This window comes from Solenopsis invicta, chromosome 16 (genome assembly GCF_016802725.1).
Source record: "Solenopsis invicta isolate M01_SB chromosome 16, UNIL_Sinv_3.0, whole genome shotgun sequence".
NCBI classification, from domain to species: domain Eukaryota; kingdom Metazoa; phylum Arthropoda; class Insecta; order Hymenoptera; family Formicidae; genus Solenopsis; species Solenopsis invicta.
The window spans coordinates 20,409,479-20,435,756 of NC_052679.1; the positions used below are offsets into that span (position 1 = coordinate 20,409,479).

Genomic DNA, 26,278 nt, shown 5'->3' on the forward strand with positions numbered 1-26,278 from the left:
TTTATCAATCCCGGGAATTTACTTTGCGAGATAAAAGGAATTACCACTGAAAATTTTACAAGCTCCACTATACTTGGCTCAAGATTATAGAGAACAAAATTCAGAAACTTGTTAAACGACGATTGAACTATCGTGACCTATTTAAAAAGAATTAAATCACATTAAGAAAATTACTTTGCAGGAATAAGACGGAATCGTAATGCGGTAATATATTTAAACAATTCTTATCATATAAATCATGACTATGATGACTTTTAGGAATTTATCAATGCGTTAGTTACTAATTACGTTTAAGTTGCAATAGTTTAAGTAGTAAAAGCGTATGAGCCTCTTATGATATAATTGATCGAGATAGGATTTCCAACGATTTAAGAAAGCGTAAAGCGCTTATTCGTCAGTGTTATCGTAACAGATATCACCTATATAAACAACGCGGAATCAAGATTTTGAAATTGATAGAACGAACAACAAGCCTGCAATCTTTCTGCGGATTACGTCCCTAGCGCGCAATTTGAAACATCGACACACCCCATCCTTCCATTCTCGCGTCTATCACGCCCAACCTAGTCGACGGCAATAAATCTGAACTTACGGTGTATCCTTGGATGCAAATTTCCCTATAGCTATAGAAATTTTGTAACACAATATCGCCATTTCCTTTCTCGCGCTTTTTTCTTGTATACACGTATATATATATATATATATATATATATATATATATATATATATATTTCTATAAGAATAAAGATTATACGTTGCAATCAATTTACTCATTATTTATAATGTTCCGATAACTGATATGAAGGAATGAACGGCACAATATTACATAGGAACGCAATTTTGAAATTGATAGACTGAACGATAACGTATGCGGGATTCGTCACATCGAATACATGTCTAGCGTACAATTTGAATCATTGCCCCCTGCTCTCCAATCCGCCCACGCAAAACCTTTTCTATCCACACGTCCATCGTGTTCGACTGGCTCGATGGCAATAAATCCAGACTTACTCTTTATCCTATCGAGGCTTTGCCCGCCAGGGTGCGAGCCTCTGGCATTGTCGCGGCTATATCACCGGCCAAAACGGACGAGAGGGACGGCGTGTCGTGCGACAAGACTCGACGGAACCTGAATTAAATTCTGAGATTTATCGCGTCAATAACCGTGCATTAATTTATGATTTTTTGCGGTGAGGAACGTAAATTCACGGGGGCACGCCGTCGCGCCAATTGTTTCGCTCTACGTGGCGGCCCAGCCAGAGAAATGGGCATAAAGAGAAACGGCAAAGGGGAAGAGAGCAAGAGCGCGCTATACGGAAACACACAACGGCTCACAAACCTATATCGATAGAAGCAGCGCGCGCGGTGCATATGCGGCGTGAGCGATGCGAAGTGTGGGTAACGGCGTATGCGGGCGACTAGCGGCGTGTTCTACATCTAACTTATATTGACCACTCAACATTCCGAGCTCGTAAACTACGACGTTCGCCAACCGTTCGGTGCAAAAGCAATCGGAAACAGTATCTCGCGGTTCCGAAAGGCCTTTGATGTCGCGCGCGTATTATATACGAGGGGAAGCACCGTCAATTAAAATTATGTGCCCATATTTGTTACTTGGAACACGACACATACCGATAAAAGTTTCCTCTTGAAACGCACGTCACCTTAACGACTTACAATTTATTTCCGATAAAGATTAATCGACTGGACTGACGGTTCGTCGTTTGAAATTCACCTACAATCTTTAAGTCATTTCCCTGACTTTCTTTCTTTACGCAAAGAAAGATCGCCGGGTTTGAAATTGTTTAATTACTGCTGCGCCGCTTGTAATGTTCCACATTATAGATTAATTTATTCCCTATCGTTACTCATTAGGGAGGGTGTACACATGGTACAAATTTTTTCTCACTCTTTTCGCTTCCGCCTAGATACGTCCTTTGATCGATTAATCGTTTTAATTACGGGCGAAACCGCGGCAGGTGTGCATTCAAATTGATGCACAGAGTGGAAGTACCGACCGGCTACAGCCTGAAACGCGCGTAATTCCGCCTGCCTTCTCTTTTATTTCCTTTTACGTTCTTTCCTTTTGACAAACCTTCTTTGAAGCCTTCTCTTCCCAAACGAGGTCGTCCTTTTGCTTTTTTTTTCACCGCCCATTCTTCGTTTTCCATCCGCGTGTATCACAGCGAACGTTATTTTTGCAAGATTTTTCAAACATAACACATTAAATTGTGGTTCTGCACATTATACATTTAATGACTTATTTTCGTAAAGCCGAGCATGCTTTTAGTTTATAATAGGAAAAGTGTCTGGCGAAAGAACAATATTTATTAGAATAGAATACAAGTGCTTTAATGCAGCGTTATTAAGTTTTGTTTGAATTCGACTTCTTAATTTAAGACGAGAACTAATCGTTTTATTATTTGTAAAATATGCCAAGAATAACCGTCCATGTGTGTCATTCGACGATCTATTTTCTAATTACTTGCTGCTCTTCTACACTTAATCCATCACAAACGAGAAGATAAAGGAAGAGGATCAGTACTGTCATCTTCACGCCGGCAATTTTTTTCTACGGGCAATTAATTCCGTAGTACGCGAAAAGTGTCATATATCAAAGTTCCGCCGTTCCATCTACATCAATCACCGTGCATAGTTGATAATGGATACCGCGCGACGTAGTCTTTTGAAAATTTCCAATTGCGGCCGAAAAAAGTCCAGATAGCCGCCGGATAACGGAAGTGAAAGGAGGGATCGGTATATATGCGGTGCGGAATTTTATTCGCGGCGCATGCCACCCCCGTTCTCTATCGGTCGAAAGGATATTTCCTCGCCTTAAGCTCTCGCCGAAACGATTGCAGCCTCCAGGGCCACGTCGCGCGTTCCAGTATTCCTAATTTTGTCCGCCGGGCGCTACTGGAATCTTAATTATGAGGAAGAATTCGTCGAGGGCGGTCCGGCAACCCGGTCCCAATTCGCCCGACAATGTCGCCAGTACTTTTCCAGAGGATATGAGCGTTTCAAAATTCAATTGCGCATGAAACAAATTGAGGTCTCTTGCTGCGAGTACCGTAATATTGCGATAATGAAGGCATAGACGGGAATGAATTCTGGAGAAAAATAGCAAATATCATTACGTTCATACGTGCGTTATTTCGATGTTTGTAGCAAAAAGAAAACGTGAAAATTAAAATATAAAATTATTACTTAAAGTTTATTTCAGTTATATTGACATATAATGCAAAAAGAGATGTCAGATACGAATTAAAATGAAAGAACTTTTAAATGAATAATACTTGACGTAATAAGAAACGAATGTTGGATTCAATTACTAAATATTATCTATACCCTGACGTTTAATTAATTGAATCTTATACACACTCCACTCATATCTACAAATTATCTTATCGATTATAATATTTATGTTACAGGGATTGCAGAGTTGTCAGAGACCCCCAAACTTTAAAGTCCAAAGGATATGGATTTGTTTCGTTTGTCAAAAAAGCGGTAAGCGAACAATACTACTAATTTTTTATTTTTGATCTTCGATTTCTTTATTTAGAAAATAGAAAATTTAGCGTTATATCGTAAGCTGGGATAATATTGATTTCATCATATGAGCCCCAGCTACGACATTCAATTTTGCACAAGACACTATCACGTTTATGCACATTAAACCATATGTTAAAAGTAGATTACCCCAACATATAAGCTTATTAGTTAATAAATTACTTTAATTTTTAAAAAATATAAAAGTTTGACTAGAGACATATAGCTTTAAAACACAAAATTTGACAGTTTCGTTATCCACATTCATCCATATTTTGTTTCTACAGCATGAAAATATCTTTTTAGTAGTAAAAATCTTGTTCCATTCAAAAAGTTTAATAAGATAAGTCCAAGTACGCATCAATCGATATATCTTAACTACCAAAAATGTACTTATTCCGAATTAACTTCAGGATCTTGCAGACCTTTAAAGAAAACTTTATACATCACCCTTTCTTGTTACGTTCTCTTTTACCAAAATGCGGCCGCTCTGAAAAAAGTCTAAAAGACGGTCGTTCTAAGGAAGGCTGTAGCATGCAAAGCGCGTCGATTAAAACAACAACGTTCGTAATTCCATTTCTAAAAGATTATAATAAAAAATGAAATAACAATTTATCCGGGTACTTGTGTGAGCAAAGAAGATAAGAGAGAATGCATTTTATGTAAATCAGAATCACGGTAGCATAATGACGAGAGGTAGATAATTCCCTTCCGAGCAGCATTTTAATTATCGCATCTAACTCCGATTGTCTCCAAAGTCGGAAAGAACGGAAATATTTCACGAACGGTAACAACTGCGAGATCACATCCGTCATTTTCGCAGTATGTCAAACTTGACGTCGTCCTCCCGGCTCTCGCTGATCAAATAAGGGGGAGGGTCCGACCGTCACGGTTTACAACATCATTTTTCGGGGCTAAATGGAGAGTGTCCGGAGTTTTAGTGTGACCCGCCAAAATCCGCGGCGTAAATCACGGCGAAGTTAGATGTACGGCTGAGTAAAAGAAGGCTTTCCTCCGTTTATGGCGGGGTTATTCGTCGAGGCGCCTGCCCCGAAGGTAGACCCTCTCTCCGTTTCCCCTCTGTTTTAATGTCCTATCGATCTGGACCACCACCGGCACCTGCCTCACACCCGCGGTATTACTATTGCCGAAGTATAAATTTCCCGAGTGTCTCCGTTAACCTCGAGGAACACGCGAAAATTTCTCCCCTTGCCTTCTTGCCACTATCCCCTATACACCGACCAGTCCCACCGCCACTATATCCTTCGACCGCCGGATACACATACCTAAATCGCGAGCTTTGATCGCTCAGCATCAAACATCCCGACTCTCTTAAGATGTACGACGAAATACGAATTCCCGGAATTCTCGCTTTTCTTTGAAAACGGATTCAAAGTTTCGACTACTGTATTTAATGAATATCGAATATCTTTATAATATCCTGCCGCGTCTCCTATACGTTTCCTGAATCCACACATGGCATTCATCGCAAGTGCAATGATACGTTGGTATTGACAACAGTTCTCGCTGTACACGTGTGCGCTGGTATATTACTTTCTAAATATGTATTAGTAGACAATCGACTTATGATTTGAGTGTTCGTCTTTCAACGAAGTCGTAATAAATAACAGATTTGTAATTTTAAAAAGGAATATATATTAGTAAAACGCTTCTAAAAGCAAATATAGTACAATGTCGATGTCTATGCGTAGATGAATCAGTCATGTAATCCAAGCTTTGCCCCTGTTACCAGTTGATAGTCAGTGTATACTTACACATACACTACGTAAGTGCTCGAGTCGCTCTAGTTACTGTCAACTTTTGTTGCTTTACCATTTGATCGATAAATCATGCGATATTATGACTCACGACCTTAAATACACAAAAGCGTGCCTCCGCATTCGCATAGATTTGTATTCTCCCATGTAGGTAAACGAAAGCAATTAGAACGTCATTTACGGCGTCATTGAAAAACGGTACCTGCGTATGTGTGTGTCAACGTTATTTTATTTACGGCTGCAGTCAAAATATCGGATGCATAACGGCCACGTTGACACGTAGCATTGAATATACGTACAGCCATGTAAATAAATAGTCTTTATTTTCTGACGCAATAGGAATACCGTATGTAGCGAGTCGCAGAATTTTTAAAACAACAGGTCATATTTTTATTTAGTTATGGAGTCATACAGTTTTTATTAAAAATTGATGTGTTACTTAGGATTTATCGGGACTGCATGAACAAATTAAATAAATAACTTGAAACGTTTTCATTAAGTACTACTTAGAATTTTGTCCTGTTATCCTAACAAATACAAAACTTAAACATATACGTATATAATTTATACAGAGTTATATCGTTTATATTGTATCAAACATTTACTGAAAATCATTAGCAAATCATAAGATTCAATATATTAATTTTTCTAAAATATGAAATTATAATATAATTTAGAATATAATGAGATATTTAAAAATATCATTCGCATGCTCGTGTTAAAAATGCTAAACTAATTTGATTTGTATGTATACAATTTTTTTTTTAATGTTTATATCCTTCATTAAGATCGTCAGTATACTAGAATCAGAAAATGTAAAAAACATAAAAAATTCAACGTAAATAAAATTTAAGAGACAAGCTAAAGAGAAAAAGTCTTTTACAGTCAGGCTTTGTATAGTTTGTTTGGTGCAGAAGGAAGTTTCGTTAAGGCCACGTAATCCGACGGCGCGTTACTCCGTGTTGGGGCATGACTTAATAATGCGTGTAAAACAGTTGGGTGTCGGTAAGCGGCGGCGGCGCTCCCGTCTGTCTATAGCATCGTCGACCGCGGAAGAAATTCGATTTGATGGGTGCTTGGACAACTCAAACTGCCAACCGGTGGAAAGTACGGGGAGAGAGACGGGAGGCGGTTGGCTTCTGGTGGTGGTACTTCTGGTACCACGTAAACGCCCTGGTCACGCCGGACGGAAGGAGGCAAGCGGCGGCGGTGGTTTTCAGGGGTTGCGGGTCGAAGAGGCGTCGGGATATCGACCGAAGTTTAGAATCGGCTTAGAACGGGTCGCATTCGGTCGCCTGAGCTCTATCTAGGCTAACCGCGCGAATGTGCGGCATCATATCGGGAATGGAGATTCGAATCGGAAATATTTTATCCAGCGGGGTGCGCGACGGGAAATAAGGAGCGTGCAGAAAAGCGTAGAGAACCACTGGCTGAAGCGTAGCTCGTGCCGTGGAAGAAAGTAACGGCTGGAGATGAGGCAAAGGCAAAGCCGAGGACGCCCCGAATGGCGTAAATGGCTGAAAGTAGAGAGCAGAGGGTGGACTGTTGCCGTGGAAGCTGGAAAGAGGGAAAGAATGTAAGAGGCTAGAGAAAAAGAAAGAGAGAGCGAAAGAGACAGATAGAGAGAGAGAGAGAGAGAGAGAGAGAGAAAGGGGAAGAAAGAGAGCAAAGTATCTTCCCTTCGCCTCTCATACTCAAAGAGTTTTTCAAACAGTAAACTTTTTCGGAAAATTTCTTGCATTGAAAATATTTTTAGGTCTTCTCTGAGCCACCCTACGGATCTACCGTCCGAATGCCATCGTCACGATATCACGCGAGCGTACATCTTCGCGCGTGTATACGATGCAAGCGATGACGTGTGCCATACTATATCTATTTCTTATGCACAAGTGCTACGCGTTGTGAATATCGTAGTTGGTGCAATTTCCTTTCCGTGAATTTCGTCGCAGATCGATGCAGATTTTGTTTTTCGTACGAAACGCGTAATGAACGCGTAAAAAGACGGATTGGATATCGTCGCGTCGTGAAAACCGTCGTTTCGTTCGAATGTCCATGAATTGTGCAAATAGCTCGCGCTGCACAGAAATACGTCGACTTTCTCATTTTTGCCAAAAGGTGTGTTCCCGACCCTTCCACGAAAATCCAATGTCGCAATGGAAAATGTCCCGGATCGCCCGAAGCGGTTCACGAAAATCCGGGGAATCAAGAGTGCAGTCGATCGAATAAAATTTCAAAACGTATATTAAGTTGACCTGGATCGAGGGCCACGCCGGCGGGGTACCGCGGCTGAATCAACAATAAGTCGCGGATAATATTGACGTCAACATACCTGTTGGTTTTATCCGCGGTTTTGCGTGTGAATGCGGCGGCGTTCTACCACGTCTCGCGCGGATGCCGTCGCGGTTCTTACGACGCCTCGCAATTGTTGTTATAGACGTTGCGAGAGACAATAAAGGAGCTTTCGCAGAGGCACTGCGCGACGACACGTATTTTCATTCGCCTCTCGGTAAAATCTCTTAGAAGCATTCTGTAATACGTAAATATACACAGTCCTATCTTTTCTATAATTTCGCAATTGTTATTTATAATTTTTTTTCTTATGAAATTTACGTTAATTACACGATGGATTTTATAAGAGTATCAGTTATCTTCTTTGGGTTTTGCATTAAACGTTTGTTTGTATGTTTCGGGCATGTGTTTCGGGGGTATAGCATTGTAATGTAAAAATTTTGCAAATTTAACTGTAATCGTATCCGTTCATACGCATTCGATAAAGTGCATTATAAAATAAAATGACTGTTTTGCCGTATATGCAAAAATACTTTGTATTTCCATTTGAATGCTCTTTGCAAAATCAACGACTCCTTTGATCATAAAAAGTGAATTAATGTACGATGCAATGGCATAAAGACCGAATAAAATTCGATGCACTACTAAGGCATAGTGAAAAAAAGGATTCCATTTGTAAAATCAAAAAGAGCAACGCGTTGCGAGAAATAAGAGAATGGAAAAAATTTTTTTAAAACAATATAGGAAAATATTAACAAAGCAAATGTTAAATAAATGTTTGCAAAATTCAACAGAGTTGAATATGGAAACAAATACAATCTTTTACGTTTAGCAATTAAATTGTTCCCTTTTTGCTTTTAATATTATGCGGATTTCGCATAATTTTAAAATTTACGCAGTAGAAAATATTGATTTTCCCTGTTGTCTTTTCTCAGGAAGCAGAGAGTGCCATCGGCAACATGAATGGCCAATGGCTCGGTGGTAGAAGTATTCGGACAAATTGGGCCACTCGCAAACCTCCCGCACCTAAATCCGAAGGTAAGTACTTTCACAATCTACGACCAAGAGTTTTGTTGCATACAAGAGTGTAGTATAGAGCATGATTATCGTGATAAATGGTTTTCTTGACATAGCAGGCAAAAGTATTTAATTGTCGCTGCAAATGAATGCAGGATATAATTCAATGTTATGTCTTACATAATTTCTCATCTAAACGGAGAAAATATTCCGTCAAAAAGTTTTTTATTTTATCGCGTTATTTCCGAAAATCACAGTTTCACAAAATATCGTACGTACAGATATAGAATACAAAATTGGTATGTATACAAGAACGGATATTGGCATTGATCGGAACATAAAAGTGAGAAAATGCGATTACGACTTAGAAAGTTTCGGATGCTTATTTAAAAAAAAAAAGAAAAAGAGAAAGCATGTTAAGTACGAGTGTTGGAAAAAGCTGAAAGTAATTTTGACGAGTCAAAGTCAGCCCGACAAATAGAATATCGGTTCAATTTTGGAAAAGAAAATCAAAGAGTCGATACATATTTCCAAGTGCTCCGTCAAAGCGTTATATTTACGTCCACAGCATGCCTCGTCATGAATACCAAATCGGCGCTGCTAAATTAAATATCGCGCTCGTCGGTCGCGAATGCGGAAATTTCGCCGACGCAACCGGAATTCGATTAGGTCGGCGAAATTCTACCGCGCACAAATGGATGCGCACGGTCGCGTTATTCTGTAGAGTTCGAAAGGTCCGCCTCTTGTGCAACACTCGGTGAGTCGTTCGTACAGAAAGCTTTCACTGTGCCATTCAGGAAAGCTCGAAACGGCTTTACCACGAGCGGTTACTCTGCAAAGCGGGCTCTACAAAGGCAGCACTAGCTGTTCGAGTGTTTGTTAATCGATACCTTGAGATGGACTCAAGAGCCTTTTTTCAATGGACCGAGGCGGAGGAAGGAAGAAGTTCTACTCGCGTCGTACTATCATGTTCCCAGAGTACTGAGATTGATTTCAAAGCCTGGCGAGCGACAGTATGGACCCTGTGAAAATTCCCCGTAGCATGGGGGTCAACAAATATTTTCTTTTCTCTCTTTTCTCTCTTCTAAAATGCGTTTACTGGCGGTAAGTCGTAAATCGCATTTCAAAATGCACCGAATTGACCAGATACGATTCTAACGAAAGGAAATTTCAGCCGTCAGAAACCTTGAATATAGATATACATACACGGTAGAGGGATAGAAGCGTTTGAATTCTCAAAGTTATGATATATCGTAGTATTTCTACTGTGACGAAATTATAATAAGTACAATAAATTTTAATCAAATATCTCGAACAAAATATTTGAATTGCAAAAGAGATAAACTATCTTTGCTTATGCAGCATCATCGCGGCCATGAATGAGTTGAAACGTTCTCTTTCGCGATAGTAATTACTTGTATAATTAGGATGGTTTGAGACAACGGTTGGATGAAAGCCCTGGCTCGGTAGGGATAGTAAGAATCCAATTGAAGTTATGAACTAAACGCATAATGAGCTTGGAGGTAGCACTCCAAGGCCCCAAGTAAGTATTATTATATTATCATAAGCGGCTCTTCGTCGCCGAGTCGAGGACTCCATCGTCCATCCTCGAGAGTCACCCCCGACCCCTCGGCTAACTAATTTCATTCCGCAAGTCTTTAATTAGTATTCGTCGCGGGGCGTCCAAACTTTTTCACTAGGCGAGGGCTTGCAAACTCGACCTACCCGGATTGTTCACCCGTATTTGCATAGGCCAAATTCGCAGAAAGTACTTTCTTGCCGGCCACCTTTACGTGGTTAATATTCCCTGACGAATGTACCTTAAATTTCTCATAAGAGAAAATAATAATTTTGTAGGAAAGTTTATCTTGCTCGCCTGCTTTTGCGCTGTAAACATTCAGCTCCTATGACAGTTCTCAAGCGCGGATATACGTTTTTGCGATTAAAAACGCAATCACGTGGATTGCATTGATTTATAACTTTTACTTCCAACTTTACTGTTAGAAGTAAAAGTAATTTACTTTTACTTCTAACCGAATCTACATCTAAGGTTTCGCAGTAAAGCCCTGCATCGCGCTTGGTTTCAACATCTTATTCGTAGCGTCTCTTTTCTATAAGCATTTTCTATAAGCACCGACATAATTTAAAAATTTATTTTCATTTCAATTTTTAACATGTTTTATAATATTAAGATCTAAAAATTCGCATCTTTGTGTGTTTTTTCTAATTAAACTACTACACAATACTAAAAACTGTCGGTTGTCTTGTTTACAGATAATTTAAATTCTATTTTTAACTCTTTGAAATAATAAAATTATACATTATAAAGAAGCGCTCGTATTTTATGACATTTCTGTACATTATAAAAAAATTGCGTAAATATAGGTAAATAAAAAATCTAACGCAATTTACTTAATCGTACACATATATACATTTCATTAAATGTTACATTAATTAATATTCAGTATCGAATAAATTACAAACTCAATTAACATGTAATTATTGAAAGTTTGGATCTGTTTTAAATATTGTAAGAGATTTAGGGCCGTGAGGCCGTTAAATATTGTTAAGCGAGCGGAATAGTTACGTTCTTAGTGGAGCGGCTTATCATCGAGAGCTGGTTTATGGACGAGAAATCCCGAGTTCAAATCCCCTGTCTGCTCCGAATTTTTCTAAAAATTCCTGATTCTCAGTATATCCCGGATAGTAAGCCATGAGTATCTAGTTGTATGTAGTACTATGTATTAAATTATAACGCATCAATGTTCTTCAATAGCCTTTGGGTTTCCGGTTTAATATGACCGGTTATATAACCACAGTATCACCAAAGAGAAAACTGAGAGCGGTCAGGCCATAACAGCGTTTTTCGTGAGATCACTTATCGAACGATCGCAATTTCTAAATCATTCAATATGCGTATATAATATTTAATATATTAGTTAGGAAACTTACTGTCTGCGAATATACAAACTTATTTGATGTATGCAACTCGATGATGGATTTCTATAAACCGTGTATACACGAATAAAGAGTTTAACATATTGAATGATTTGGAAGCTACGTTCAATGATCATTCGACGAATCATCTCACGAAAAACGCCTGGCCGCTCTCAATCTACTCTTTTTGGTGATACTGTGGTTCATATTAAATCGGAAATCCAAAGGCTATTGAAAAACTGAGCTTTGATGCAGTGTGTTATAATTTAATAGTACTACATAAAAGATTTAATACATAGTACTACATACTAGATACTTGGGATATTCTAAGAATCAGAAACTTCTAGAAAAATATGAAGTCGGCCAGGATATGTGAACTCAAGACCCATCGGTCAATAGACTAGCGTTCTCTAGGCCACGGCGTTTCACAAAAATCATAACTATTCCGCTTGCAACATCTAACAATCTCACGACTCTAAATCTCTTATAATATATTAAATTGTTTTTTAACAATTTTTACTATATTAAAAAAATTATATTAAAATTATTATTTATTTAGAGTCTTTTATTTATAAATATCTTAATCCAAAATTTTAGGAACACAGTAAAACACTTTTAACTACAAAAAAAGTGTTTTTCTTTCAATTAATAGTTAATCGATTAAAAATAAATAGTCCATTTTATATTTAAATACAATTTTCGAGTACGTTATTTACATTGAAGTATATAAAATCTCATTGACGATCTGACGAGCTCTAACAAAACTCTCAAACTTGAGTGGACGACTTGGCACGCTTCAAACAAATTCTTGCATTGTGTCGGCCAATCGTATATAACCAAGAGGTCACGTGCGATATTGCGCACTTCAAACCTCATCATTTCGCATAATAACATTTGTGCTTTGTAGCATTAGTAACCGACAACTTTTTCCAACTGCTTTACAAAAGTTAACCACACAGAAAATGCCATAACTTTTATAATATCAGTTATATAATAGAAATTTATAATAAAAATTTTAAACGGACTTGAGTTAAATTCGAAATTACAAATTTCAAAATACATATGTAACAATTAGATAAAAGAATACTTTTATTACATTATATGTATAATGTTAAGAATTGTTGTGATATAGAATAATTTTATTTAAACTAAATTTTTAATAAATTATGCAATGTAAATTAAATACCATACAATTTCTAACAATGTATTGGCATTCTTTAATTTGATCTAAAAAAAGAAAACAATACTTTCTGTTCTTAAATAACGAACTATAATAAATATGTCGTTGACATTTTTATTTAAATATTTTAAATCTATCTTTTTTCTCCTAATAGCAAGAATTTTTCCTTCTTCACTATAAACTACGTTTTTCTTCTTGCATTAAAGTACCTATAACAATCCATTAAGAAGATTAATTTTCTAATAGCAAAATAAAATAACGTTTAATTAAAAGACATGAAAAAAGCTAAGCGCAGCTTTCTTCGTGTATCATGTTTTATGGCGTGTATCAAGCGATGTGTAACGATACTATTTACCGCAATATCAGAATATGGAGCGGGAATTGCATGAATTCGCTTACCTGCGATAAAATATGATATCAGAAGCTTATACGGGTAAATAAGTTCGAGCGGGACGATAAAAGAAAAACAACGCACCGTCGAAAATATCGAGAAACCCTGACTGCAACGCAGACGCGCCCACGAAATGCATTCAAAGAAAACAGGAGAAGTCTCAAGTGCAAGTTTATTGGCTAGCGTTTTACCCGGCTGAATTACACGCGGAGTTTATATGACTCCGGACTTTTCTGCTCTTCACTCCGGTATCTTTCCACCGATTTTCGGACGGTTGCGTCAGCTCTCATCTGCAAATCCAAAACGCGGTGCACCATAACCACCGTGCTAGGGTTGATCTGCATACCTCAACGGAACGAGAAGACGTTACAGTGGCTGTATCGGAACAGCGACTGAGTTATACTTCAACAAATATCGCCAAGACAGCCGTCATGCATATAAACAAACGGAATCGAGATAATTTGTTTGCATCGCGTGCGAATATAGATAGGATGTGTCACAAGGAGACACGCTTGAATTTCAGTTGTATTTACTTTATAAACGAAAAGTGTTGCATAATCTTAACAAGAAGATCGAATATGAGCAAATGTGTATATATATGTATAAATTTTTTATTATAATATTATATAAGAGAAAAAAAAGGAAGCGAAAAGGAAATTAGGGAACAGTTGGATCGTGCCAGCATTTAATTTGACTGAGTCCCGAAGTTACCCGGCAACTAGGCCAATATTTTATAGCCATGGCAATTAGATAATTTTGCGGTCAGGCAAAAATATGATTGTTGGCGTGTGAAAGGACAAACTTGGGCGCGGGTTAATGTCGAAAGTTTGTATCGCCACCGACATCGGACATAGTCGAACCAGGACTTGCGAGGATATCTAACGATGACGTACATGTATTGTCCCGATGACGTAGATATTACAACAAATGTGATATTTAATTCGATATAAATTTTATATTTTTTCAATTTTTTTTTATTTTTCATTTTAAAGAATAAATTTATTTTGTAAAAAAAATGCATTTAAAATTTACTACTATTATTTTAAAAGGCAACGTTACTATTATTAAAATATTTATTTTATAAAGATATTCGTTACGATATGTCCTAGAGAATAATACAAATAATTATAAAATAAAATAAAATAAATAGAACGCGATTACATTGAAATTTCACAAATCAATGCAAAATTATTGTATTTTATAAAAATAACCATATGGTATACCATTGCATTTTATTACTAGATATTATGCATCTTGGTGCATAAACTGAACGTGAAATGTATATTATCATGGATAGCCATTCTGTATGATTACTACCTGTCCTCGTTATTAAATAACGAAAAATACATGCAACATGCGCATATAAAATTTCTGTACGCTAAACGAACAGCTTATATATCTCAATAATACACATTAACGTGCACACGTTATAAATACACACTACGTTATGTGCGGTAATAGAATATATATGTAACAAAGGAGAAAAAGATAAAATAAAATGTGCTACCTAAACTTTGACTAAGTATACGTACGTCATAAATATACGAAATACAAAAGAATATTCTTTATTTACTCTAAGTACTTTATATTTGCTAAATATGGAAGAGTTAATATTATTGATTAAAATTCAAGTTAATAAAAGATAGTTACGATTACACAACATATACTGTTGATATATATTACAAATAATACAATTTCCAATAGTATATATGATACAGCTCTAACTCGAAATATAATATTATTATAATTCCTGACACGATCATTTATAATCTCATTTGTACTTATGCACATTTGTGGACGCATTAGATTTTACACCACTATTTGAACGTATCCACATAATGGAGAATGCGAATGAAGGTACGAAACGAGATGGAATCCTAATAACCAGAGTGTACTCTGTTATTCCCGATTTCACCACAACGATCAGATTTTACAAATATTCTCCATTAACGCTCGGAATTTTCGTCTGTATGTATAAAAGGGGATAGAGAAATGTGCGAATTCTCGTTTAAAACAGATACTTCACAGCATATAACCAAGTTAGTGAAATGGAGATCTACATAATTACCATGCGCATTGATATTATATTTCGCCGCGTAAATATCTATCTATCTAATGTTCATCTCGTTATTTCAAACGTTGTCAATGAGCAGTGGCGCCTAATCGTCGATGTATCGCGAATGCTCAGAAATTGCAAGCGATACGTCGTATCTAACGCAATCTTAACGCATCGGAAAGCTAGTTCATCAAGGGTGACGGGTGGTCGACGTGTAGACATTGAATAAGCAACGCAGTCCGTTTGCGTGGGTTAAACGTCGAGTCTTGTTAGAAATACATACGGCACACTTCCCGGCATTGAAGTGCGCAAGTACGCTCGTGCTAGATAGGTAGCTTACGATACATTCTCCGGCATCGCGGTGCTGCACCATATGCGTGCCATCGGTCGATCCGGACTGTCTACTTGCAGGTGGTCGTCCCGCAGTTAAAGCGGCCAAGACGCCAGGTCGGCCGGCCCCTTTAAATTCACCCTTCATCTATCGCTTGCCTTACGACTTTAAGTAAGGGAAGGGATGCTCCTTATCGCGCCGCGGACCTTAACACGTTGCCACTCGTCGAGCTTCTATTACAAGGCTGTTGTCGCTTTCCTCGTGATCGAGGGGAGCCGAGTTCAGACGAAAATCTCCAACAACTTGGCGAGTCCTCATGAAGTGCTTGACTATGCTCCGTATTAAATTACACGGTGATCTTAAACTCATTCGGTTTGGTGTGGGAGATGAGTCGTCGATGGCGAGTACGTGTGGCTTTTGGTTATATTCAAAAAGAAATTCTGTCTCGAGTGTTTCCGGACTTGACGAAAAACTATATATATATATATATATATATATATATATATATATATATATATATATATATAGAGAGAGAGAGAGAGAGAGAGAGAGAGAAAATTATTTTAAATCAACATAACTTCGTTTAGTGCGGTAGCGTAACGTCTAAGACACGATAAAAGCTGAATGATTTCCTTTAATTGACAAATTCAATATAAACGACGTCCCAAGTGAATCTTTTTATCAATTATCGAAGAATGAGAGAAACGTCCTGACATGATATGCCACGATTGATATTGGTTAGCTTTTTCAAAGTGTCACGGTTTGATGAAACCACGCGAAAATCAAAGGCCAATTCAATTAAAGGTGTCTCGCGTTCGATTTTCTCCGCGACCTATCCGCGACCTATCCGCACGATCCATCCCACATGATTTACATCTGCATCCAACGAGAACTGTGATCGCTGGTGTAGCCGTGCACGTTAAAAATCGTTAACCGCCGATAATTACTTTTATAGCTCAAGGGGCGAGTCAAGTGCTCTTCTCTACCCTCCCCTGGGTGGGGTGCGCCATGTTAAGTGTACAACGTTGTATATACGCATGTATGCGCAACACTACAGAAGCTGGATGAAACGTCAACAAACGAAACTACCAACCAACAAGCGCCCCGGTACGTTCCGTACGTCCTCCCACTCGTCCCACCCTCTCCTTCCTGTATATCGTTTCCTCCTGTATTTTCCAACCGTCCATCCTCGCTTTAGGCTGTGAGTAGAGGTTTCTGCTTGTTGCATCGACGGCCAGCCGGTCGGTTGTTCCGACGAGAGTTTTTGATTGGCTGCCCGTATCACAACAGCCCGCGGCTGGGCGTACATCGAAGCAGCATGAATAGTAAATTGGTTGGAATTGCCGTGGAACGGGAAGTTTATATCCCTTAGGAAACGAGCCACAGGACGCATGTATCCCGTTTCAAAGCATTATCGCACTCTTTGCGATCGACCGCGACGCGGACATATCCTTCCTGTACGAACGCAGAGAGCCAATTGACTTTGATATCAAACCGGTAACGTGATTAGTATCATGTCGTCCGGGATTATCCATCAAACTTCACGTAACGCAATTTGCAGAGTCTAAAGACCTTGACACAACCATAACATGATGGAATTGGATCTTATCATCGTATTTCATGGATATGACGCTAGGCAATACTGCTAATAACTAATCATAGATTGGCAAATTTGGTCATACTCGATTGCCATTTGCCATCGTAATTGATTTGTTGAAGGATCGAATGCAGTAACCTGTTAAATCTCGTAGAACAGATTTTGTAGACAACAGATTAAAAGTCATTAATTAAACTTAAATTGTGTATTCTCTCTGTACACAGTTTCCCTAAACTTATCTTTCTATCTAACTTGTAAACCTTGAAAATATTTAATAGAACTTCTTCGTTAATAATTTCAGATTAGATTTCGCGACTGAATGATTACATTCTATCATGAATTAAATTTACAGATGAATATTAATACAAATTAATTACATATAAAGAGAGTTTAATCAACCTGAAGCTTAGCTATGTTACTCCCCTAAACTCTATACATTAATTTAGATTAATAAACATGGTCATACATAATCGATTCGTAAATTGTTACATTTTAAGCAACAACTATGAATTGTCCAACTAACCAGAGCATATCCATCATGCATATGCACTATTATCATAAATGAGCTGCATAGATGTACATCCTAAATATCTTGTTTATCCGTATACAGATATGGCGTATGTTAATTACCATGACACGCCATATTATCATAACAGTACGATGTTAAACATCGTCATTTCGATTAAAGGTCACAAATAACAGTGACGTTGTTCTCTAGTTTGATAAGTATACATAGTAGCAGAGTCTCTTCAAATTACTCCTAATCAATTAATTATATATTGTAAGAGTATTGCGTTTCTTGTCCCATTTCTCCTTGGTGAGATTATTATATATGCTAAATCGATTTTTCTTATATTACTCGCACGATTTAACCAATCGAAGGACAAAGATGCTCGCTTGCAAGCCTCTCGAACAGATGAGCCGCAATTTCTTCTGCCCCAGTATCTCCGGGTCACTCTGACTTCCTGACTCGATAATGCGGCGAGATGTGAAACTTTCGGACAGAATACGAAATCCGCGCGTGAGGCGAATTAAGAACGCAGTCGTTCGCAATACGACGTAAAATCAATAGAGAAAAATGCGATATATCCCGCGGAAGTTAGTTTAAGGGATAGACAACGCACTCGTACCGTGTATTTCGTATCGCAAATTGACAGAAATTGGAGGCTTTGTCATTTACAGTTGTTCCATGGCGAGGTTGGGACCCTTAGCGCTGGTTTAAAGCCTTGACGCTCTCCGCTCTTTTCCTTCTTCCGATTCTCTTTTTGTTTTTCTTACGAACCTCACGAGATTTGAGAGATGCAAAAACAAGTAAAGACATATTGTTAGCTATAATAGATATGGTAATCTCAAATCTGATACAACTGTTATAGCTGTGCAAATAACCTATATTTTTTATTAGAATCGACAAGTTTCTTAAAAACATTTGAAGTGCAAAATTTCAATTTAAATTGCTTTCAATTTTCTCTCGATCTATGATATTATAAACCTTTCTGTGTCAATATAAAGTATTAATAACATTATTTCGCTACAAGAAAGATTGAATTTATACAACTGTGCAAATATAATTGGTACTATGTTAAACGCTTTCTCTGTTTTTCAACCCCTACGTAATAAGCTTACATTTCTAACAGTTATTGATCACGAAACATTAAAAGTCGATGAAAACGACTTATATTTTTCATTGTCACTATAATTGCTCCGAGTTCGTTCTCAGTGACCCGTTTCGAAAGAGGTAATGTTCCAAGCCAGACTGTGGATGTTACACTGAATCCCGTAGGTATTGTTCTGAGGAGTACCTACACTTGAGATGTATTTCGCACAAGAGGCAACGTATCCTGGTCGTGCATCTCCTCTTGGCTGTGTGTACTAACAGCAGTCGGTCGTAGCAAGATCCATTTGGTCGTTAAAACACTTGGTCTTTCCTATTGCACGTCCGCAATTCAGAACTATTGGGAACAATCTGTCGTATTGATTATCCATACGCTTCGAAATTCATTCAAATAACGAGACTACGATTTAGGAAGATACGGATTTTTAAGTTGAAATAAATATTAGTGCAAATATAATACACATTAAAATACAATTTCATTTCAATCGGGCAGCATCGACTGAGCCGTTTAACACAGTAAGCCGGAATACATACGGAAATTAATATCGATGATTGTCCCGGGAATAATAATGGCTGTGTTAATTTTCAGTACAAACTTCTCTGTTTAAATATTACACTTGGTTAATTATACTGACATGTTTAAATACCGAAGTAAATACGAAGGCAAATTACATAAGACACCTTTAGAGAACTAAAGATGTGTATAACAAACAAAAAGAAAACATATTTATTATTATTATTAGTATTATATATATTTAACTTTTTGTATAATGTTATTTAAAATAATGTAAATTATTTTATTGAATTTATAAAACCATACAACGCGGCAATCAATTGTAAATGTTGCACGTAATTACAATACGCGATAAAAGATGTATTGCTTTTCCATGAATTTTCGATTTATTTTGCTAGAATATTAAAAATATTTCAATACTATATTATTTGAATAACATTATATTGTGAAGTACATTATGTCACAATGTACATATTATATGTAGAGACTTATTTGAATGGTTAATTGCGATTTTTAAATCATATATATTTAATGATAAAACAAATAACCGCTTGGCAGATTATCTCTTTGCTAAACTCTCGACCAAAATGTACGATAATATCTTCATTTTTATTTAAAATATTTTTCTTTTATTATAGAGAACAAATGAATGATTAAACGAATAATAGATATAAATTTTTATAAAAAGAAAATTTTTACGTGCAATTACACCGACAGTCAACAAACAAGAGTGACAGTATCTTGCTGAAATTAGATTTCTGTAGCGCGAGAGATCGATCGAGTTTACTCAAGAGACGGTGTACGGGTATGCCCTGCTTCAATCCCAAAAACTTTGACGATTATACAAATCGTGCCGATAAACCTACTTCGTCGTCGCGCAATTTCGCCTCCGGATTTCCGATGTAAATCGGCGCTCGTTTGTCCTCTCGACGACGTCTACTTCAGAACGATTCGGCCAATCAAGATCATACATCACTTTCAAAGGGCACAAATGCATGAAGCGAGCGTGTATGTTTTTACATATGAATCGACCAGGGAGAATTATTACGGCAAACACATGTGAAATATAGCACTATGACAAAGCAGAAATTGGAAGGAGAAACAAAAGGGGAAATAGCCCTGTTTCAGATTAAAAAATTGTATGTACTAATACCAAAGCTAAAGTTAAAAATATATAGACCGCATCAACATTTATAATATGGCACACACACAATTTATTATTTTTATATATTCAAAGCAGAGTTATCGGATATTTTTCCAGACTATGTAACATAGCCACGTTATATAAAATTGTTGTCGTAGACGTAAAGGAAGAGAAGGAAAATCTAACGTAGTCTCCTTCTTATTTTTTTTGTTAGTCATAAGTGTGAACGTAAAATAATTATTCGGATAGGAACTCGAGAAATTCGCCGAAATTCAGAGCCATCTCAATATTTTTCTCTCGAAATCCGCCATAGTAAAGCTACCACGGACTAGACTATCCAGCTCACGTAAAACAGTCGCGCAATTTCGCGGCCATTTAATCGTGAAAGTGGTCGAAAGTAAATGATGGTAGACAAGCGCGGGGGCGGATAAGGCGGTGATTTTAGAAAGGGATGAGCGACGTAGGTGCGAGAACCCGCATGGAAAGATAGATCGCCGAAGACCGAGCACACGGGAAAAAGAGTGAGAAAGAGACCCAATGTTTGTAGTAGTAACTCGTGAGTAGTTGCCGAGCGAGTCACCGCTGCAACCACTAACCCAACCCCGATTCCTCGACCAAGCAATCACTACTATCAGCACCTTGGAACCAAGACCAATCTAACAGTAATACAGTCGCCTGGCTAACGTGTTTTTACGAGCGTCTTGGCGACACGATCTTTCGGGCTTGCGACGAATATAACAATTGCACGATATACGAACATACGTTCGCGACAGAACGTACCTCTAGCTAATCGAAATTCTTGCTCTGCAATCCTTGAGTACACGTATCTCTGCAAATGTATTCGGACACAATACTTTCTTATCTCAGTTATTAAAGCAATTCAGTCTCGCTTTGATGAGACGATCAGAAAGACGATCGGCATTGAAATAGATCATAATAATAGACATCTTCTTCTCCACTTATTACATATTTTTTCTTGGCTTAGTTTTTTTATATTATGAAGAAAAGCAATCACGATAAATTTCTATGCATGTCGTTATGAAATTCAATATAGCAATCGCCACGTATTTCGTTACGCGTATGCTTTCGCTCGCGCATGATTGTCTTTATCTATTGTATTATCTTTGGCATATTCAAGAATCAAAGCGTTGATCGAGATCGTAGTTTTTACGGAATAGCGGTACGAACACACACACACAGCGCGCAACTGGAAAACCATACACCACGCTGACCCATAGTATTAAAAATAGCGACAGCCTCGTATGTAAAAGCTCGGCGTATAATTAGCCTCGCACACGAAATGAAATTCCTGAGGGCTGCCGCCTGCTGCGAACATACTGCACAGTTTGGCGGGATCAGGTTCGGGAACGGAGGAAGTGCCGAACACGTCGGGTTTAGAGGGTCGAGGACGAATGGAGGTGTGCGGCAGGGGGTTGGCTGGCGGAGGATCGGTGGTAACGGAGGCAGCGGCGGTGGGTGCCGCCTGCAGAGGGTGGCGAGGGCTTGCAGAGATGCGGATCGAAGGTAATATAGGCACATAGGCGAAAGGCGAACGAAGGTGCAGAGAGAGGATTGGTTTTCCCGTTTCGGCGAGGCGGGAGACCATTTCGTCGTCGAGTGCGGAACGCTGTTGAACACCCCCGTGGCTCTTTAAACGCTCGGATCAGTTTCTCTCTCGCTCCAGATCGTTCTGTCTCTATCCTTGTCTCGTTTCCTCTTCGTATCTTTTTCTCGCGCTTTCTCTTCTCTCTCTCTCTCTCTCTTTTTTACATTCGGCTTAATCTAAAACGGCTCACCTTTGCGTCTACTTATCTTCGATTGTATTCCTTACACCGTTTATATATTCGGTCCTCGATCCTCGCAAAAAGTCCACGTGGCAGATTATCGAGACGATTCACCTAATAGGATGATTCGCGACTGATTGATCAAATAGAAAAGTAAGTAATTCACAAAAAACATGCAACAAAAAGATATTAAATTCCGCATCTCTTATTCGTGCTCGTGTGCAGAAACGTAAGTATCTTAAAAAAAAATTTAATGAAATTGTTGACCCGTCGATTATTAATACCGTATATTAATTACAAGCATTATCTCGGTTGAAAGACGCAAAACCGACCGCTTTCATCTTCAGTACCATCGTATTCTATGTATCAAGGCTATATACATTCCACACTTCTAATTGCGCGATTCCGGATGAGCGATATCATAAACCGCAATTTATACGCGCACTAACAGGCTTCTGGAAATGTTTAGCAATAAAATGACCATTAAAACAAATTGAGTCGAATCAGGCGTTATTAATGCAGAAATCAAGAGTGTCTAAATACACACGTACATATTGGACGTCTTTATCGGGGCCGCCAATCTATTAGGACAAGTCTGAGAAGGGAGAAAGCTTGAATTTATGCGGCGACTACAAATCTTGGCTTGGCCCGACTCGGAGAGAACGAGCTTGCGAACCAGAGGAGGGAAGCACGAAGCACCAAGCTAGACTCGATTCTACAGACTAACTCGAGCGCCGAATATTACAGTGATTGAATACGATAAAAACATCTCGATTAGAAATCCGTATTTTGTCGCTAAAGGCACTCTAATTTTTTTTTTTTTTAATGATGATTATTTTGATGGAAATTCCCATTTCCATATATAAATTGATAAATATTTTTTCAGAAATTATATTATAATTTCAACTTGGTTATCATTTTGATCTAAAAAATAATGTAAAAAATGAAATTAAAATAGGATCAATCGGCATCTAGATTGTTCAGTGTTTTTTCCAAATTTTCAAAATAAAATGTATTAAATCAAAATACATACAAAAAATTAAATCTCGTCAAACGGGGCCAATGAGAGCCAGCGCGGGTATAAATGCGCAAATGTTTATTTCTTGTCAACAAACAATTTCAACGTGTTACTTTCATATCAAATTACAATAATTACGCACTTATACCCGCGCTGACTCTCATTGGCCCCGTTTGACGAGATTTAATTTTTTGAAATTTTGAGAGTCCTTCATTAACTCCAACCAAAATACATACGTTACAAATTAAAATATACATAAATTTAATAGGATTTAATACAAAGTAAAACTCTCAAATAATTTTCATTAATTATATTACTTAAGATTAATTATATTACTTAAGTAATATAATTAATGATACAAATGGAAGTTGTGTAAACGGGAAAGGTAACGGCACGAATACGGTAAGGTAACGGCACAATAATTGGGATACAGATATAGAAAGTACAAAACAAGAATCATAAATAATAACCAAGTAACCCTTTCGCATAGATTTGGATGCTGCTCAAACTTCAGTGTGAGCATGGGGTTCGAAGTGAAGCTTTTCCTTAGAACGAAACCGCCTATCCCAAGATTATATGGAAACTTTAACGGCCACGGTTACTCAGCTTTCTTGGCAAAGTATGGCAGCCGTGGTTTAGCTCGCAGGTTTATTAGTCTCGATAATGTCCCTGCGGAGAACACGCATTTGTGTTTACTGTTGGAGTGCACTTGAAGGTACAGACTTTAACCTGACGGGGTATATGCACTTGCAACAAATGTATGTAATATAATTATTTGTCTAGGACATTATTTTGAAGTGCAAAATAATGTAAAAGATGAAGTTTAAAATAGGATTGACGCATTATGCGTAATATGCGTCTTTGTATGAAACTTTGATTTGTTCGAATCTAAACAATATTCGTACCTTCAAATATAAAGCACTTGGCATTAGCTTTGATTGCATGATTTCTATAATTTGTTTAACCTTGATTTACTCCATATATGTTTTTTTTCTATAATTTAACAATTTATATTATGTAAGGGAAAATAAAAATAACAACATCTAATTGTAAATGCATTTTAAGGACTTTTGTAATTATTTATAAAGACAGCTTTGAATCGATTTGTCAATTCCAATTATTACTGATAAAGTATATAAAGTATAAATATATGTATAAAATAATGTGATTTAAAATGATTATATTGACAATGTCAGAGTATACAAGAATATTTTGTAATGTATGAGCACATGAACTAGAAAATAATTTAATTAAGCTTAACTCAATTAAAACTTGATTGAAAGTAATATCATTATAACGTTATACATTTAAGTAGATAGTAAAAGTTATAACTTACACGCAATCTCATCGTGCGTTCATATACGGCTATACTATCCATAAAAAGACGCATCGTACAGTTTATAGCGTAATCTTGAGAGATAGGAGAAACTGGTCAGGAAATACCCAGTTTTTGTTATTATGACGAGATCCATTAAATTGTCGTTAGTGCCGTAGCGGCATAAGGATGTACAAACTATCGTCACAATGGTAAGCGAGTGGGATAAGAAGAAAAGGGAAAATCCATTCAAACGTAGACTTCATTTAATGTAGCACATTTGTACAAAGCCCTCATGATCGAAAGCATTTGCTCCGCTATTCTTCATGTACCTCATTGTATCGCGAATTTACGCTTGACTAATACCTGTATCGAGTTCTTCGGTGTACAAATCTAACGTCAACTTGGCTCATTTATCATTGAACGAGACCTCCACTAAATCTCTCAATATTTTTTCTAACAATCCCATTGCAACGAAACCTCCATTTGAAAGATTAAACTTCGAGAGCTTAGAAATCCCCTTTTAACATAACATACATTACATAAGAGAAACTCAACAAAACTCAACCGATTATCGGAACACTGTCGATGTGTATGCTTAATTAAAAACTATTTTGCGCGCAAGATTGTTTACTGCAAATATCACAGAAAATTGTCGTGACATCCATAATCAATTCTATAGGAATATATTCCATACGAATCGTCGCTGCGTTATTTTTTTTGCACGTCTCGTTTTAACACGGATATTTTGCAGGAGGATGATACGTCAGGAGTTAAGGCCAGTAGCAAAGAAAAGAGAAAAAGAGAAAAAGAGAGGTGGTGTGAACATAGACAAGTGTGTAAGTGTACTACAATCAAAGCAAGTTAGCTACGAACGTTATCTAATTTACCCTTTATTAAAAATATGTTTCATACTTTTTTCTTACTTCTTACCTCTTTTTAAATAATTATTACTTTGCAACCTTTCGAATACCTTTAACATTATTATTATATTACTTATCTATGTTGTATTTATTACTATTATAATTATTAATCATTCTCTTATCTTTCCACTTTCACTCTTCATACTTGTATACATTGTTGCGTGGAGAAAATAATCAGCACTGCTATATATCACTCTGCAGCCGTAAAATATTACGATAGATCAACCGGGGGAATATGAAGCAGCTGTCATTTCGACACTAATTACACGTTGATTTAAAGTAATATTTTATCGCTCCAATTTTTCTTCGTATATACACAGCCGTTCTCTCTTTCGTCCACGTTTTTTGAACACATCGTCACATTAATGAGCACTTAAAATGAAACTGTAATTAAACGTAGCATTATCAATATCACGCGGTACATTCAAGTAAATTCTATAAGTTTTATTTCGCGAATAAAAGTCAAGTATTTCTATTCGTGTTTCATTATCGAAAATATTTTCCGTTTGAAAATTACGAGCGAGTGAACTGCTGTTTATAGTACAACTAGTGGTATTCAACTAAATTGGTAGACTTGTATGATGGTCTTTTATGTACGTATGTACATACATGTATACCGAGTGCGCACCTCGGAACATATGCACGTATATGCGTATGTAGTGACGTCGTTCTAATATTGTTAAAAGTATTTTTTTATGTCGTAACGTTTTACAATACAATTTGTATACATTGGCTTTAATATGCATGCTCGTATACTTCCCCTTGTTTGAAAAGTCTTATCGGACTTGAGATATTCTAAATTGAATGAAATGGGTATTAAAGGGATACGACAAAGAGAGAGAG

The 26,278-nt window shown here is 37.3% G+C and overlaps 1 protein-coding gene across 7 annotated transcripts in view; it reads left to right on the forward strand.

Annotated features, from left to right (window-relative positions):
* Positions 1–26,278, forward strand: part of LOC105194616 (nucleolysin TIAR) — a 409,126-nt gene that overhangs the window by 356,134 nt on the left and 26,714 nt on the right. For all 7 annotated transcript variants that reach the window (XM_026131488.2, XM_026131487.2, XM_026131489.2 and 4 more), the window contains 2 exons: positions 3,432–3,507; positions 8,552–8,654. In XM_026131488.2, the coding sequence (XP_025987273.1) occupies positions 3,432–3,507; positions 8,552–8,654 (179 nt within the window). The remainder of the gene's footprint in view (positions 1–3,431; positions 3,508–8,551; positions 8,655–26,278) is intronic.